This window comes from Esox lucius, chromosome 17 (assembly GCF_011004845.1).
Source record: "Esox lucius isolate fEsoLuc1 chromosome 17, fEsoLuc1.pri, whole genome shotgun sequence".
NCBI classification, from domain to species: Eukaryota; Metazoa; Chordata; class Actinopteri; order Esociformes; family Esocidae; genus Esox; species Esox lucius.
The window spans coordinates 28,228,917-28,245,110 of record NC_047585.1 but is presented as its reverse complement, the minus strand read 5'-3'; the positions used below and the strand labels follow the sequence as shown (position 1 = coordinate 28,245,110).

The 16,194-nt window shown below is 43.2% G+C and overlaps 2 protein-coding genes across 7 annotated transcripts; both read left to right on the top strand.

The window, feature by feature from the left end:
- The first annotated feature begins 1,091 nt into the window (after positions 1-1,091).
- uroc1 (urocanate hydratase 1) lies at positions 1,092-7,253 on the top strand. Its single transcript, XM_010881578.5, has 19 exons — positions 1,092-1,385; positions 2,109-2,239; positions 2,360-2,453; positions 2,581-2,640; positions 3,017-3,145; positions 3,282-3,343; positions 3,433-3,499; positions 3,598-3,741; positions 3,874-3,962; positions 4,060-4,122; positions 4,252-4,431; positions 4,671-4,768; positions 4,911-4,983; positions 5,080-5,269; positions 5,368-5,466; positions 5,601-5,700; positions 5,828-5,909; positions 6,157-6,256; positions 6,418-7,253. The coding sequence occupies exons 1-19, from the start codon at positions 1,260-1,262 to the stop codon at positions 6,556-6,558; spliced, it is 2,028 nt and encodes a 675-aa protein (XP_010879880.2). The 5' UTR covers positions 1,092-1,259; the 3' UTR covers positions 6,559-7,253.
- A 3,841-nt stretch (positions 7,254-11,094) lies between these two features.
- Positions 11,095-16,093, top strand: si:dkey-197j19.5. Of its 6 annotated transcripts, none has more exons than XM_010881580.3 (8): positions 11,095-11,879; positions 12,932-13,021; positions 13,214-13,457; positions 13,612-13,766; positions 13,878-14,091; positions 14,392-14,587; positions 15,163-15,291; positions 15,706-16,093. In XM_010881580.3, exons 1-8 carry the CDS (start codon positions 11,394-11,396, stop codon positions 15,929-15,931), a joined length of 1,740 nt encoding a protein of 579 aa, XP_010879882.1. In that variant the 5' UTR covers positions 11,095-11,393; the 3' UTR covers positions 15,932-16,093. The 6 variants fall into 6 exon arrangements, with proteins under 6 accessions (XP_010879882.1, XP_010879883.1, XP_010879881.1 ...); XM_010881581.3 differs by having other exon boundaries at positions 13,875-14,091; positions 14,407-14,587; XM_010881579.4 differs by having other exon boundaries at positions 11,096-11,879; positions 13,875-14,091.
- The last annotated feature ends 101 nt before the right edge of the window (positions 16,094-16,194 follow it).

Below are 16,194 nucleotides of genomic sequence, written 5' to 3'. Positions count from 1 at the left end.
CCTTTCTAAAGCCAAAATAGAAAGGACAGAATGGGCAGGAACACCAACTTAGGAAAATATATCTCCACTCAGGACTTACTGGATGCATAAACAGTGATGGATAAAGCCAGCAGAAGCCAGACCCAAGCTGAGGCACACTACACAAAGCCAGATGGCATAGGACATGGTCTGAATGCAGTTTGAAAGCCTTTGCCAACCCTATCTTGCTGGACGTCTTACTCACCTTCAGCAGTAAAAACACCTTAATGTAGTTGAAAGTTAAATTGAAGCTCAAGCTTGTATTTATTATGTTATTCATTTCTTATATTTATCAGCATTCATTCTCTGATGTAAAAGACTGAAGATATTTTTTCTGTTATTTAAACAATTATTATAAAGCCTTTTCCTAATGAGAAGAACAATTGGGGTAAAGAGGGCGTTTGAGACATACAGTCAAATATTTGTTAAAAGCTGAATGGAGATTTAACAGTAACTTAAAAAAGGTATTTATTTTTCGTTGCAATGGTAATACATTTTTGCAGATGAATCATGGTTTTATACCCCAATTTGCTAAATATCTAAAACTTGACTAAACAAATTCTAGAGAAAGCCACCCTGCTAGTTCTGATTATTTGTAAATGAAAACAGCTACCATGAATCTTTCGGTAAATCATCCAACCATGAATAATTCTGAAACACATTTTGTGTTGTCAGTGCAGTCATCATTATAGGTGGTATTTTCCTGATGAAGGGATGTTTTCATGGGGTAATATGGACCTGGCCAAAGGTTCTGAGATGTGTATGTGAGTGTGGAACTGAGTTACATGCTTTAGCTAGGAGGCCAGTGCAAACATGTCCCAAATGGAATCCTACTCCCCAGGTAGTGCACTACATTTGACTGGAGCCCTTATGGATCGCTCCTTTGAGAATAGTATTCCATTTGGGACATAACCCTCAGCGTGTGCCACATCATGTTAACTTGTAGATCAATTATTACCACATGCGCTTCTCTGGCTCTGCCTTGCAATTGGTGGATGAGAAGGGAAAAGTGCCCAAACAACCAATGGGAGTAGCGGAAGGAGGTGGACCTTCATCCTAACCTTACGCATGTTGCTGTCCCACTGAATGCTGGCCCTTCAGGCTGAAAAATCGTGGATAGTATTGAGCTGTAGAGCTGGCATCCCACATATACACTGTGATACCAGACAGGTGTCTTCCTGGGTTTGTCTCTTCCCTGATCCATCTGAAGTCCTGTGGTATAACAGGACACTGTGGACAGAATGTTGAACCTAAAGGATCTGTGTAGCGGTCTGCCCCTGGACCCCATGCCTCCCAACCGGGGCCGGGACCCAAGTATGCCGCATGCACCCGTCAGGACGCCCATCCTCACTCCAGAAGAGGAGAGGGTAAGTACACACATACTGGCACATCTGCAAACGCAGACCGGGCCAACCAAGATTCACTCCACGCTCAGGGAATTGCCTTCAGACATTTAGGAACTTTTGCTTCTGTTTATATTTCAGTAAATCCAGAATGCTTTTATTGTGGTATTTTAGTAGTAAACTAAACCAAATGTGTACATCTTCACAACATGATTATGCAGCTATATCCCCTCATCGTTGTTGTAGTCTGCTTTTCGGCCATGTTAAAATGCTTTCATGATACAGAGGCAGAGGGACTTTGAATGTAACAAACATTGGCGGTTAATGAGTCACATCATTCCCAATGTTACTCAATGAGGGTGAATGTTTAAATGGGTCTGGGGAATGAGTAAAGACTACAGCTTGTGAGCTGGTTTGGAAATATCACAGAACATAACAATCCACAGTGTGTGTGATTTATTTCATTCAATCTATTTTGGGGTCAATCGCGCTTAAGTGTGAAAAACAATTTAGTTCACCCCCTCTTGCCCCCCAAAACACAGCATTTTCTGGCAGTTTGTCTCCTGTTTGCTAAGCAAAGGTCAGCGTCAATGATTATGAGAGATAAGAGTGACCACTAGAGAGGGGTCCAGGGAAGAGAAAGTTCGGAAGAGAGTATGCAAAAGAAAAAGAGGGTCAATGTCAGTGTATTTTTAAAACCATAGCACTCCATGCCTCAACCCCCCTTTCACCCTGTGTCCTGTCTAGTTGGCTCTGAGGAATTCCCTGCGCTACTTCCCCCCCACCCACCATAACCACCTGGCTTCTGAGTTTGCCCAGGAGCTCAGGCAGTATGGACATATCTACATGTATCGCTTCTGCCCACCCGTACACATGAGGTGCGTAAAATCACAGAGGACACATAATCTTTCATCTCCCTACCTACAGTATTCCTCAGTGGTTCTTGTTGCCCGGAGACGGTCCACCACCGTGATCGTGCGCTCTGTGTTTGTTTTCAGGGCCTACCCTATAGATCAGTATCCGTGTCGTACACCTCAAGCTGCCTCCATCATGCTCATGATCATGAACAACCTGGACCCTGCTGTAGCTCAGGTAACCACCAGTCTGACATACAGTACAGTGAAGTCAGCTCACTTTTTCTGAACGTAGCACTGTAATAGTCCTCCAAATTCTCACGGCCTACGGCTGGCTCATCATCATTCCTCTCCCGGCTCTCCAGTTTCCCCAGGAGCTGGTTACTTATGGGGGAAATGGACAGGTGTTCAGCAACTGGGCTCAGGTAAGCACAAATTACATGATCATGATGGCATTATGTAGATATCTGTGTGTAGTAATGTGTATGTGAACTTTTAATTGCACTGTATAGAGACATTACTCATATGATATATACAGTGCCTGGGAATAACCTTTCACTTTCTTTACATTTTGTTGTGTTTTAAACTGAATTTAAAATCGATAACATTTATTTATTATTTTTATGTATCTATGCCTCGAAGCAATTTTAATCTGAGGTCCGAGTGTTACTTGGACTTCATGGCTTAGTTTTTGCTCTATAATGCATTTGTTGAATATTTAACACATAAAAATAGAAAAAGTGCAGGAGGCCTGAATACTTTCCAAGGCCACTGTGTCTTTGTGTGTGTTTGTGTGTGTAGTTCCGTCTGGTGATGTACTACCTGAGTGAGATGACAGAGGAGCAGACTCTGGTCATGTATAGCGGTCATCCAGCAGGCCTGTTCCCCAGCCTGCCCTCGTCCCCCCGCGCCATTATCACCAACGGCATGGTATCCAGAGCTCCCTCTCTCCCTTTCTCCACCTTCTCTTCAGTGTTATCATGTAGGTTGGCCTCTTTGATTTTAGATCATCTCCCTTCTTCCCTCTGCCTTTTTCTGTGTCTGTCTACCCTGCCCGTTCTTTCAGGTCATTCCAAACTATTCATCCAGAGAGCAGTATGAGAAGATGTTTGCTTTGGGCGTATCAATGTAGGTAACCTAGATATTATTTATATATAGTATGTTTTAGTAATAATTTAGGATTAAAATACGTCTGTGTTTTTTGCTTTTCCCCCCAGGTATGGACAGATGACTGCTGGTAGTTATTGCTACATTGGGCCTCAGGGAATAGTACATGGCACCATGGTTAGTTCTCACTGTCAGCAGTAGAGGCCACTATTCTCCTTCAAGTCATATGTTTGTCTTAGTGTTTCTGTCTCCGCTCCCACTCCCTCCCTTTGTAGCTGACAGTGCTGAATGCAGGGAGGAGGTACCTGGGGTCAGATGACCTGAGGGGCAGGGTGTTGGTGACATCCGGGCTGGGGGGCATGAGCGGGGCGCAGGCCAAGGCCGCTGTAATCGCTGGATGTGTTGGGGTCATTGCCGAGGTCAGAGTGTTCCCTTTGCTAGTGGTCAATACCACTCTTACAATCATATTCATATTTATAAGGCACCTGTATGTGATATTTCGTTGGTGTTTGGGTGTTAATGTGCTTCTGTGTTGAATGTATCCTGTGCAGGTGGATGCGACTCCCCTTAGAAAGCGACATGAGCAGGGCTGGTTAATGGAGGTCACCAGTGACATAGAACATTGCATCCGACGCATTAGGTAATAATGGATGAGGACAAGCACACGCAAACACACGTCACGTCGGCATGACTACCCCTGCCTGTATGTTATGTGAGTGTCCCTCTGACTTCCACAGAGAGGCCAAGAGATCCAAGACCCCCCTCAGCTTGGGTTACCACGGCAATGTTGTGGACCTATGGTGAGTGTGGGATGTCAACCAAGGCCTGGACTTAGTTGTTCCATTGACAGTAGTTGACTATGCAGGGAACCTCAGTCACTTTTAAACCGCAGTGAATTTGACATATCTTTGTGTATTCCTCTCTGCCAGGGAGCGTCTGCTTAAGGAGTATGAGATGACAGATGAGCTTCTGGTGGACCTGGGCTCAGACCAGACCTCCCTCCATAACCCCTTCAGCGGGGGATACTACCCGGTCCAGCTCAGCTTCCAACAGGCCAACCAGCTCATGGCCACAGACCCAGCACACTTCAAAACCATGGTCCATGAGAGGTCAGAACTTCTGTATGGCTTCATGCTTTACCAGTGTGTCTAGTTCAGGGGCGTCCTCCAACACCAGTCCTCCAGAGCTACTGCGTATATCGGCTTCTGTTCCATTCCAGTCATGCACCACACAAAAGATTTAGCTCATTTTTCATTCGTAAAAACCCTGATTTAGTTGGAGAACCCTGGTTGTTGTTCAGGTTCAGGGGGTTGCTCTCTGACCCTTGTCTGGCCCTCCCCTGTCTCAGCCTCTGTAGACAGGTAGCTGCCATCAACAAGCTGTCTGAGGCAGGGATGTTCTTCTGGGACTATGGCAACGCCTTCCTCCTGGAAGCCCAGAGGGCAGGTGAGTCCTACAGTTCAACCTCCACACTGTGTAACAGACACAAGGTCTGATAGCAGGAGGGAGGTTCACAACAACAGACAAGAAAACAAGGCCTTTTCCCCTTTGACAACCTCTCGGTTTGTGTTCATCTCACTGTCTTCAGGAGCTGCGGTACAGAAGGAGGGAGGTGGAGCCACTGAGTTCCGCTATCCATCGTACGTCCAGCACATCATGGGGTAAGTGACAGGCAATAGCTCAAACAGAGAAATCTCTGCAAGACTAGGGAAGGTTATCTGGTCATAAGATGAGGTAAAAGGCCCTCCCCTCTGCAGAGACATCTTCTCTCTGGGTTTTGGACCGTTCCGCTGGGTCTGCACCTCTGGTGACTCCCGTGACCTGGCACTCACTGATGACATCGCCGCCACCGTCCTGGAGGAGATCAGTGCCAACGTGACTGAGCGTGTGCAACAGCAGTACAATGACAACATCCGCTGGATTCGTGAGGCTGGAAAACACAGCATGGTACTAATTCATAAGACACATACAGGACACAATCGCTAACTGGTAAATAACACATTATATTAATGAATAAGACTTTTCTGGTTGCACTCCTTGTGTAGGTCGTGGGCTCCCAAGCCAGAATCCTCTACTCAGACCAGAAAGGACGTGTGTGTATTGCCCTGGCTATAAATAAAGCTATTGCTGATGGAAGAGTTTCAGTAAGAGAAAAATCAGTATTCAATGAGGCTTGTTTGTGTTTGGTCATTTGAGGCTGTATGATTGGCTAGGAATCTCCAGTGGGTTGACCCATACGAGTGATGATGTGATTAGAGCGAGCGTATTTTCTGACCAGGCTCCTGTGGTCATCAGCAGAGACCACCATGACGTTAGTGGAACCGACAGTCCCTTCAGGGAGACCTCCAACGTGTATGACGGTTCTGCCTTCTGTGCAGGTACACTATAGCACTGTTTGAACAGACATTGTTAGTGCAGTATATTAGCTGGTACATGTATGTGTGTTCAGTGAATGACTGCTGAAGTACTACCTTGTGACTGTGTGTCGGTCTTGGCTCCTGACAGACATGGCGGTCCAGAACTTTGTCGGTGATGCTTTTAGAGGGGCCACCTGGGTGTCCCTTCACAATGGCGGAGGGGTTGGCTGGTAAGAATCGAATCTCAGCCTTTCAACATGTGACAGGAAGGAGTGATTGAGGAGGGCGAGCACAAAAAAAATTTGGTACTGTTATAATGACATGTTGTGCATCAGATGTTGTTCATTGGTTGTTTTGAAATAAAAAAAAAAATCCCATCATATGTGATCACAGCAAAAGTTTTAAAGCACTGTGATGTTCCCTTTTCTTGCATTTGAATTAGTTAGACTGAACTGTCTTTCTTTATTCTCTTTCCAGGGGTGAGGTGATAAATGGGGGGTTTGGTCTGCTTCTGGATGGGTCAGAGGAGGCAGCAAAAAGAGCAAGTCTGATGCTCAACTGGGATGTCTCTAATGGGGTAAGAAAGGGATGATTATGGGCTACTGTTGTTAGATGGTTTCGTTGGAAGGTTTTGTTAGATACTGTTCTTAGAAATATTACTATGGGATAGGGTGCATTAATATCAATCCTATAATGTCACAGCTCCAATTAATAGTGGTTTCTTATTTTTACTTGCAGGTGGCTCGTCGATGCTGGTCGGGGAACTCCAATGCCTATGAGACAATCCAAAGGACAATGAAAGAGCAGAGGCAGCTACGAGTCACCATGCCCTTCCCTGTCCAGGATGAACATGTGTTGGATAGGGCCCTGCAGGGCTAGACACAACACAGTCCGTTTATGTCAATCAGCTGTCACAGAAAGAAGCATGCAAAACACTATTTACAGTTGACTTACTGTGTTAATCCAAATTACCATTTACTGTGTTTTTCCTGAAATAACAGCACAACTTAAATTATCCCTTTCAATATATACTGTATGTGATCTCCTCTATATCCAAAATTGCATGTCATCAATGGAAAACTAATGTTCTTGGATATACAACCCTGTTTCCAAAAAAGTTGGGACGCTGCGTAAAATGTTAATGAAAACAGAATGCAATGATGTGCAAATCATTTAAAAGTTAATTCTATACAAAATAGCCCAAAGACAACATATCAAATGTTGAAACTGAGACATTTTATGGTGTCTTGAAAAATATAGTCCCACTTTGAATTTGATGACAGTAACAGGTTTCAAATAAGTTGGGAAAGAGGCAACAAAACACTGAAAAAGTTGTGTAATGCTAATAAACTAAACCTGGTGTATACTAAACCTATAGTAAAAGAGTCCCGGTGCTAAACTGGCCGGTATGCAGTTCAGACCTGTCACCCATTGAAAACATTTGGTGCATTATGAAACTATAAAATATAAAGGAGACTCCCAACTGTTGAGCATGCCTCTCTCCCAACTTTTTTTATAATGTGTTGCTGACATCAAATTCAAAATGGGCATGTATTTTCCCAAAAACAATAATATTTCTCAGTTTCAACATTTGTACTATTTTCAGTGAAATACAGGGATAAATAATTTGTACATCATTGCATTCTGTTTTTATTTGCATTTTACGCAACTTCCCAACTTTTTTGGAAACAGGGTTGTAGATGTCTTATCATTTACTGAGTATGTACTATTTACTTGTAAGACCAAACACATTTAATTTACTTTCGGTTGGATGCCCATTTCTCTAAAATTTCTAAATAAAAAACAAATTTTAAAAAAGTACATTAATTCATCATTTTAAATGATTCTCTTGAAAAAATGAATAATAATAAGTATACAATATAGGATTTTAATATGATCCATATTAGTCATATGCAGTAGTTTTTCTTACTGGGGTCCACATGTAATAATGATTCAAATGCAAGAAGATACAAGTGCAGGACAAAGACAAAACAACATGCAGTACATTTAAAACAAACAATAACGAAGTACAGGTAGAACCAAGTACATTCAAAACTGACATTTGATTCAACCTTGAACCAACAGGTTGAACTACATGTTGCAACAGGGGGAAAAACCCAACACTGGAGCCAAGCAAATTATATCCTTAGCCACTCCAGAGCCTGTCCTCCTAGTTTCAAGTTATATTTTTGTAATTGTAACAGGATAAACGGACAATGGACAATTAAAGGAAAGGATTACTTGATGGTTTGCACACAGCAATAGAAATACTAAAGTAAAAAAATGATGTAAATGCGGACAAAAAATTATAATGTGAATAAATATAAAGTTGCATACAGTAAAACGATTAGGCTACAGTATTTACAGGTTTAGGTGGAGATTTCTAAAGGGGCATTGTGTAGAAACCTGCCTCTAAAGAATAACATGACATGTGTCCTCGTCTTCCCCTTACAGAACAAGACAGGTATAGTCCAGGGTGGTTTAGGGTTGGAAGGATAATGCTGTGTCTAAAGCGAGTATAAGGAGATTAAGAGTCATTGTAAATTGAAAGACGGACCGGCGAGACAGTTAAAATGTGTCAGTCACTCTGATTAATTTTGTTGAAAAATATTATTTGAAACAAACTTTAAACACTAACTGTAGAAGTCAACTGGCCATCTTTGCTTATTTTTATGCTATTAGTACAGTAAAAAATAGACATATCAGTCTGAGAATTCATGAATAGTAGGCTATGAGTCTGGTAGGAGCAGTTATAAATTGTGTGTTACAAGAATTGCGATCGGTCAGTCTAGTTAGTGTTGCGCAGTTAAATGGCTTGCTGTCGCAGTTTAATAAGCTGTCACTGAGCCTGTTATGGGATCTCATGATAAACACCCATAGACACCCCATCAGTGTGATTGTACACAAACAAATACCATGTGGCTAGGGGGTGTGGTTCTTGATAACGCTGCAAGCCATTGTCAGGCACCCATTCAGACAAGAGTGGGAACCAACTGTCAGTGATTCCCTAAACGATATTTTCTCTAAACATTGAAAATACAAATGCTAGTGGTTGAGCATGACTACTAACCCATAAGGTTGCAATAGGCCAGGGTTTGAAATGACCTATGATGCTTGAAAAAAAATATCCCCTAAAATATAATAATAAATAATTCTGAAGACTATTTTGCTATCTTATCCCTATCTTTTCCACTGTTTAATCTTCTGAAATCTCATGTTTGGAATTTAAACAATAACTTAAAATAGCCTACCAGATATTCACTCCTGAAAATTACATCATGCCCCACTGTGTTACATATGAAAAATGCCACTTTTAAAATGTTGTTAGCAAGTGGCTAAAAACAGGTCAAATTGTATCTGTCCAGTATTCCTTAATCCTACAACATATGACAAAGAAAGCCAAGCCATTTAATTTAATTTAATGTTAACACATGATATTGGGAACAGCCACTTTGTTCATGATAATGAAATCTAGGAAAAACCTATGAACTGTCATGTTGTGTCTGTTGTCGAAAATAAATAACTTATTGCTGCAAAGTATAAAGCTTCCCTGAAGACCGATATAGGTCTATAGGAGGTATAAAGCCTCCCAGGTCCCTATAGACTTATGGAGGGTCTCGGAAACCCCAGCATCCCTCATTTCGAACCCTGTTGGCCTATAGGTCTATGGAGAGAAGAAAATCCTCCCAGGGTCCTCCGCAGTGGTTTGGTTCATTGCAGAACTGTGCACACTGGCAAACATTCCTTTTACCTACATCATAGACAATATGAACATGTAATAAGAAAATAAAAAAGAATGCAAGTTCCATTTTACACCACTGCATGCTGTAAGACAATTGTTTTTTAAATATAAATAAAAACGTGCCATAACCTTTCAGCATTAGGCCCTACCTGTACGAGTTCAACGATCGACCACACGCATTTACAGGCTTCTAGCATGGGGACAGACAAACGAGGAAAATGTACCCTAGTATGGAAGCCTGGAATCTACCATTTCCAGCATGACAGAGTAGATTAGTTGGGTAGGCTACTTGTTAGAAGATTGCTTTATATACAGCTCTGGAAAAAATTAAGAGACAAATCCAAATTTTTCTTAAATCAGCATCTCTACATGTATGGCAGCCATTCCATTCCAGTGTCTGTAAAATTCCTACACAGGCACACCTCATTTTACTTGAGAGGTACTGATTATGTGATTACCTGAACCAAATCTAATTTAACGAGGAAAAGTATGAAAACCACTGCTGTGGTCATTACTATCCTCATGCAATAAGACCAGCAGGATGGCAAAAACAGTGCAAGTAGTACCTCAGAGGTAATTTGAATAAAAAATAACTATTCAGCATGAATAGTCAACATCAAAATTGTTGAAAAGAAATGCTTTGAGTGAGGAAAAGAAGGGTTAAATTCTGGCTTTACTGGCAGAGGGACACAGTGAGCGTCAGGTTGCTTCCATCCTGAAAATTTCAAAGACGGCGGTTCACAAACAAATGAACAAGGTCAAGCAACAGATATTGGGGACAACAAAGCTTCAGACTGGCAGAGGGCGAAAACACCAAGATGACCGTCAACTCATTTGAATGTCACTCAACAACCGTAGGATGACATTAAGTGACCTACAAAAATAATGGCAAACAGCAGCCGGGGTGAAGTGCACGGCGAGGACGGTTCGAAACAGGCTCCTAGGGGCAGGGCAGAAGTCGTGCAAAGCTAGAAAAAAGCCCCTCATCAATGAGAAGCAAAGAAGAGCCAGGCTGAAGTTTGCAAAAGATCATAAGGATTGGACCGTAGAGGAATGGAGTAAGGTAATCTCTGACGAGACAAATGTTCTGCTTTACCCAACACCTGGTCGTCTATTGGTTAGACAGAGACTCGGTGTCTCGCACTCACTGTGAAATTTGGTGGAGCATCGGTAATAATCCATGTGTGGATGGAGGACTACCAGATCAAGACCCTGTCATGGCCAGCCCAATCTCCAGACCTGAACCCCATTGAAAACCTCTAGAGGAAGATGGATGATCACAAGCCATCAAACAAAGCCGAGTTGAATTTTTGTTCCAGGAGTGGCGTCAAGTCACCCAATAGTAATGTGACAGACTGGTGGAGGCATGCCAAGACACATGAAAGCGTTATTCCACCAAATATTGATTTCTAAACTCTTCCTAAATTAAAACATTTGTATTTTGTTGAAAAATGAATATGAATTCGTGTTCGATGCATTATTTGAGGCCTGAAAGCAATGCATAGTTTTTTGGTGAGTTGTTATTTTCTACAAAGAAGTACTCTAAATGACAATATTTTTATTTGGAATTTGGGAGTAATTTTGGGAGTAAAACAAACACATACCTATGTATTGTAAGACCAGAGAAACTAAAGATTTTGCTGTGGTCTTTTTATTTTTTCCAGAGCTGTACATGCTTATACCCATCTGTTTTGCCCCATTGTTGCGCACGGTTTGGTTTTGTTGCTAACCAACCGACCTGTCCGCACTGCTACAAACTGCACTGGTTGATAGCACCCCGCGTACAGAAAGTACCATGGTTACCATGAGAAAAACACGCACGATTAGGTCCAGAACCTGCGCCGGTCACCAAGAGTCGATAGCCATGATAATTTATCAAAATTAGGAATGTTTTCCATTGCAATAGCCCAGCAATTTTGAGAAACAACATTCTAAACCCGTTTCGGTCCAGCCTAATTATCTAACCCTCAAAATGGATAGTTTAGAAATAGAAGAACAGTTGGCGCGGATTAAAAAGAGAGATTTATTGCAGACACGTTTCTATAAAATGGCAAGCAGAGTGTTTGGTCCTGCTAAAACAAGGAACAGGGTTTTCATCGCACCACCCATGCCCAAACGGCCCGTGTGCATGCCAAAGTCCACAAATCAAGTTCCCGGAAACAATCTACAATGTTCAATTAAGGAGGTTTTCATGGAATCTAAAGCAGGGGACAAAGGCAGTAGTCCCTCAAAGAAAGACCTGCTGCTGGAAAGTTATGACGCTAAGCATCAAGACTGGGTTAACCAAAGGAGGTCCTTTCGTCGGCAGTTCGATAGTCTCGGAGATTTGTCGAGGTGGGTTAACACCAAGCCGACCGTTACCGAGCTGGAGATGTTGGTTGTTGAAAGAGGGAAAATAACTCAGAAAATCCCCTCACGTATCCCGGATTATTCTTTGATACCTCTCCAGGATTGTAAGGTAAATACAATATCAGTGTCAATGAGGCTACCCAGGCTCTTAACCTCATTGTGTTACCTATTGTTTGACAAGAAGATATTGAAAACATTTGGGTGAATTATGCTTTGGAGAATGGATGCTATAGAGAATGCCTGTTTGTGGTGGTATACCAATGCTAACTTTGGAAGGCCTCTCCCTTACCGCTAGGCCAGGAGTCATGAAATTTGGTACATAAGTTCTGATACTCACAAGGAACCAATTTTTTCCCTCTATGAATTTACCACAATTCCAAATTTTGTGGAACTAAAACATAAGGGATGATATGCTGCACATATACTCATTAACAAGTCAAGTTAAATGCACATCCTACTCGGTGGGGTCAAAAAGGAAGGTTTTGAGTGAGGAACAGAAGGGTTAAAATGAGACCACTGCAAATAGAACGCTTCTGTTCCTCACTCAAAACCTTCCTGTTCAACTTTTTTGGAAAGGAAAGAAAAAGCTGTTGTGGTCTCTTAATTTTTTCTGGAGCTGTATGTTCAAGGCAACCCACTCTCTTCCCTTTGCGTACATATAACACGGGTTCACACTTCACAATTTCGTGCTATGCATACGCCAAAGTACTTTTTTGCATGCAGTTCAGACGCGATCTCCTCCAATTAAGAACAATGGTGAATAAATGCGATATTAAAGTTTTACCTTTACCCTTTTACGCTACGGCTTTTAAACGATTAGTCACTTCGGGAAATCCGTGCCTCGATGATGATGACGTCAAATAGGTTTCAGTTGGTGCGTGCCAATGAAACATTTTATTGACCACCATTATTATTAATGGGAGGAGATCGCTTCTCAACTGCATGCAAAAAAGGACTTTGGCGTATATGCATAGCACGACATTGTGTGAACCTGTGTTATATGTACGCAAAAGGAAGAGAGTGGGTTGGTTCAAGGATATGAGTCCAACAAAAACACGCAATACACAATTTACCAAATCACATGGTTTGGTCCATGTGCATAATTTGTGGTGGACAATTTGTTTAATGTTGTCTTGCTATCTTCCTCTGTCCTTTCTCCAGGCTAGTGTACGTGACAGTGTGACTCGTCCTTCTAGGCAGACTAATATACCGCGTATGAGTGCTGTTGGAGTCCGGTCCCTGCTGCCCGAGGTAAAGTAGGTAAAGAGGTACACCCACACTCCAATCACCAGAACTTGATGAACGTGACACAGGAAATGTGAGTTGGAATGACCTCCAAGCTGTGATAAGGTAGTGATCTTATCGATAACATGACATGGCCATCTGACTTGGGTAAGTTATGTCCTGTGTGTCCGTTTATTGATATTGATGCATCCACATCAGGATGGCATCCCTGTGGTGCAAGAGCAACTAGAAAACTCAGTGTCCAGCCTTAGGGGCATTGAGGGAAAAACAGTGGATGTGAATGACCTGGCAGAAGACATCAGGATGGAGGAGAGGTTCAGCTGGGACCACAGGAACCTGCCGGAGAAAGGAGAGCAAGGCTCCCCCCTGGGGGTGGACACAGGGGGGGGCAGGGACATAGAGAGAGTGAGGGGCAGAAGGCAGTGGGCCCTGAGCCCTGTAGGTTAGTAAACGTGGAAACATTATCCTCTCAATCCATGCCCCAAAGAAGGCTGTGTAGAATTGTGTTAGGTTACGATGTGACTGAATAGCTACAAAGGCAGGGCTAAAAAGACCTTAGAACTATTTCCTCCTCTACCCTCACTCCCTCCTCTCAGCGCGGAGGCCAGTGTGGAGCTGTGGTCCTAAGTCAGGGTTGGGGAAGTGTGGTGTCCTGCCCCTCCCCAGCTCAAATTGTCTGCAAATTCCCCTCTCTGTGGAGGATGAGCAGGAGCAGGCCCTAATACAGCAGCACCGTCGCAACAGGATGAAGGTGAGGGCAGAATCAGTCAAACCGGACAGGCAGGAAGGAGCATCAAGGTTCTTTCTGCAACTCTGCCTTTCCTTTGGAGCTATTATGACCGGAAATCAACCTTGTTAGCAGGGGGTGATTCAGGATGAGGAGGTGCTGGCCATCATGAGGACGGTGTGCACAGGAAACCCCATCCAGGATGCCCACTCAAACCCATCCTCTCTGGGAGGAGACACAGCCCATTTGGTAGACAGGTTCAGGAGACAGTGTCTGGGGGAGTACCTGGACTCGCTGGACAAGTGTCACAACAAAGGGGTCAATGTCAACCAGGCTACACTGGAGAGAGGTGAGACCCAAAGAAAACACAGGCACACAGATCCATGCCACACACACACACACATAATGTAAATAATTGCACTGTATACAAACACATTACATTGCACACCTAAGCAAACATCTTGAAGAGCTCACATACATCCCTCTGGGTAATGCACACTAACAGTGCCATATGATATTTGGTGAAGTGTTGTTTTAATTACATGACCTTATGTCACACAAGTACCTTTCATTATTGAGCAAGCACCTTGGTTTCGTGTGTATTTGTGTGTTTGTGTTTCGGTACGTATGTATGTATCCTACACCTCAGTTCTGCTGCATCCAGGGGATCATGTCCTAGAGGGTCCGCAGTGTCTTGTTCTAAGGCAGGCAGGGTCCAAACCTATGCCAGGCTGTGGTAGCCGTTTGAGAGAGTGGATTGGCTACAGCTGCAGTACACCCCAGGGGCAGGAAGGGGATCATGGCCTGGAGGAAGAGGCAACTCCACAAAAAGTCTGCCAGCAGACGTGGGTTTCCTTCACCACTACTGACCAAACACTAACAGTCTAGTAAGGCGGAGAATAGATGTGGTTGTATTATACGGTATCAGAACCAGAATGGTTTTACACAGTACATTGACCCATACTTTGAAGGTAGACAACAAACAGGGACCGTCACAGAGTACACATCTATTAGAAAGTAAGGATGATGAGATGGGCGATAAGAGTATATACTAGTAACTGACTGTAATCTCTGAAGCCAGGGAGCCTAATACAGGCGGCCCAAATTGACTAACTGACTTTCTGGTCCCATCACACTGTTGCAACTCACTGTGGCCAGTTGAGCATCTGTCTACTAAGGTCGATAGTCAAGGGAACATTCTGCGATGCACTGGCCTAACTGACTACCTGGTTTAGCAAGCAGTGTGAGGCGGAGCAGCATGGCTCGGCACGGCATGTAATGGACTCGTCCTGATCTTCAACCTGTTGAGAGTTGCTAATTGTGCAAACTGCAAATTGTGTGGTAGGAAATTGGGGAGAAATTCAAATTGGATAGTCAAACTGAAATAGTGACCGGTATTGTTTTCTGCCTTCGCCCCCAGGATAAGGTACACATCCAGAAGCTCTGTGCATCAGGGGACCAAAATTATGACCCGTTCTACAGGTTGTGCAGAGGTCAAACAGAAGACCAAACATTGGCTTACCGGAGAGGAGTATGCCCAGATGACCAGGTATGTAGGAAGTGGCATCAATGTTATTGTGGAGGGCAGCCACATTGATATGGGAGCTACTATAATAATAATGATGAGAATCCCCTTTACCTTCTTTCCTCCTCTGCAAGACATCTGTTCCTCTTGGATGCATGTTTAATATAGTTGAAATAGACTACTCTATGTTTGCGTACATAACGGTTTCAAAGAATTTCTATCTGTCCCATCTCCATCTGTGGCCACTCCATCCTCTGTCCCATCACAGCTGCAGCCTTCAATGGCGCCGGTCTATTGTTTTATTTTACCAGACGAACCTCCAAAGTGTCCAGACTACAGGGTCCAGCAGCACCTTCCTCACCTGTGCTTCCACCTTATATGTAACAACGTGTATTGTTTTGCATGTGTCATAGATATGTGCTGTTTGTTTTTTCACAGCAACATGGGGGGGCCATCCAGTCGTAGAGCTGACCCTAACGCCTTCTGGCCTGGTCAGGACAACCATGTGAGACTCTACCTACCAAGAATGGGCCTGTCCCCTGAGGGGGTCCTCTTTGAGCATATCGTTCACTCCCCAGCCCCTAGCCCCTGTACATGGCCCATCAACAACAGAGGTTATTCCACCTCAGGAGACATAGAGGGACACAAGACCTACATCCTATAGAGCTGTCCACTCCAGCTCTATACAAAGCTGTACTTACATGGGGCAGATAATGATGTGGTTTGCTGTTGAAATTGACTGATGAATGTACTGTAGGTTTCCTATTCAATTCGCTATGCTCAATTGAGATTGTCGTTTGTGCATGTAATAAAGACTGTCCCAGACTGACTGGGTTTTTTGTCTTATTTAGTTTGAAATATTACACTTCTTTCATTCAACATAAGGTTATTTTATTTTAATGCAGATATAGCGCTGCCTTTCGTGTT

What these genes read in the sequence shown, in the direction of transcription:
- si:dkey-197j19.5 (XM_010881579.4), top strand. Translation starts at nt 11,394, where the DNA reads ATGGATAGTTTAGAAATAGAAGAACAGTTGGCGCGGATTAAAAAGAGA. An exon ending in TACCTCTCCAGGATTGTAAG is followed by an intron (nt 11,880 to 12,931) that starts GTAAATACAATA and finishes TCCTTTCTCCAG; the next exon opens with GCTAGTGTACGTGACAGTGT. An exon ending in CAAAAAGTCTGCCAGCAGAC is followed by an intron (nt 14,588 to 15,162) that starts GTGGGTTTCCTT and finishes CTTCGCCCCCAG; the next exon opens with GATAAGGTACACATCCAGAA.
- uroc1 (XM_010881578.5), top strand. Translation starts at nt 1,260, where the DNA reads ATGTTGAACCTAAAGGATCTGTGTAGCGGTCTGCCCCTGGACCCCATG. An exon ending in GGCAATGTTGTGGACCTATG is followed by an intron (nt 4,123 to 4,251) that starts GTGAGTGTGGGA and finishes CCTCTCTGCCAG; the next exon opens with GGAGCGTCTGCTTAAGGAGT. An exon ending in TACGTCCAGCACATCATGGG is followed by an intron (nt 4,984 to 5,079) that starts GTAAGTGACAGG and finishes TCCCCTCTGCAG; the next exon opens with AGACATCTTCTCTCTGGGTT.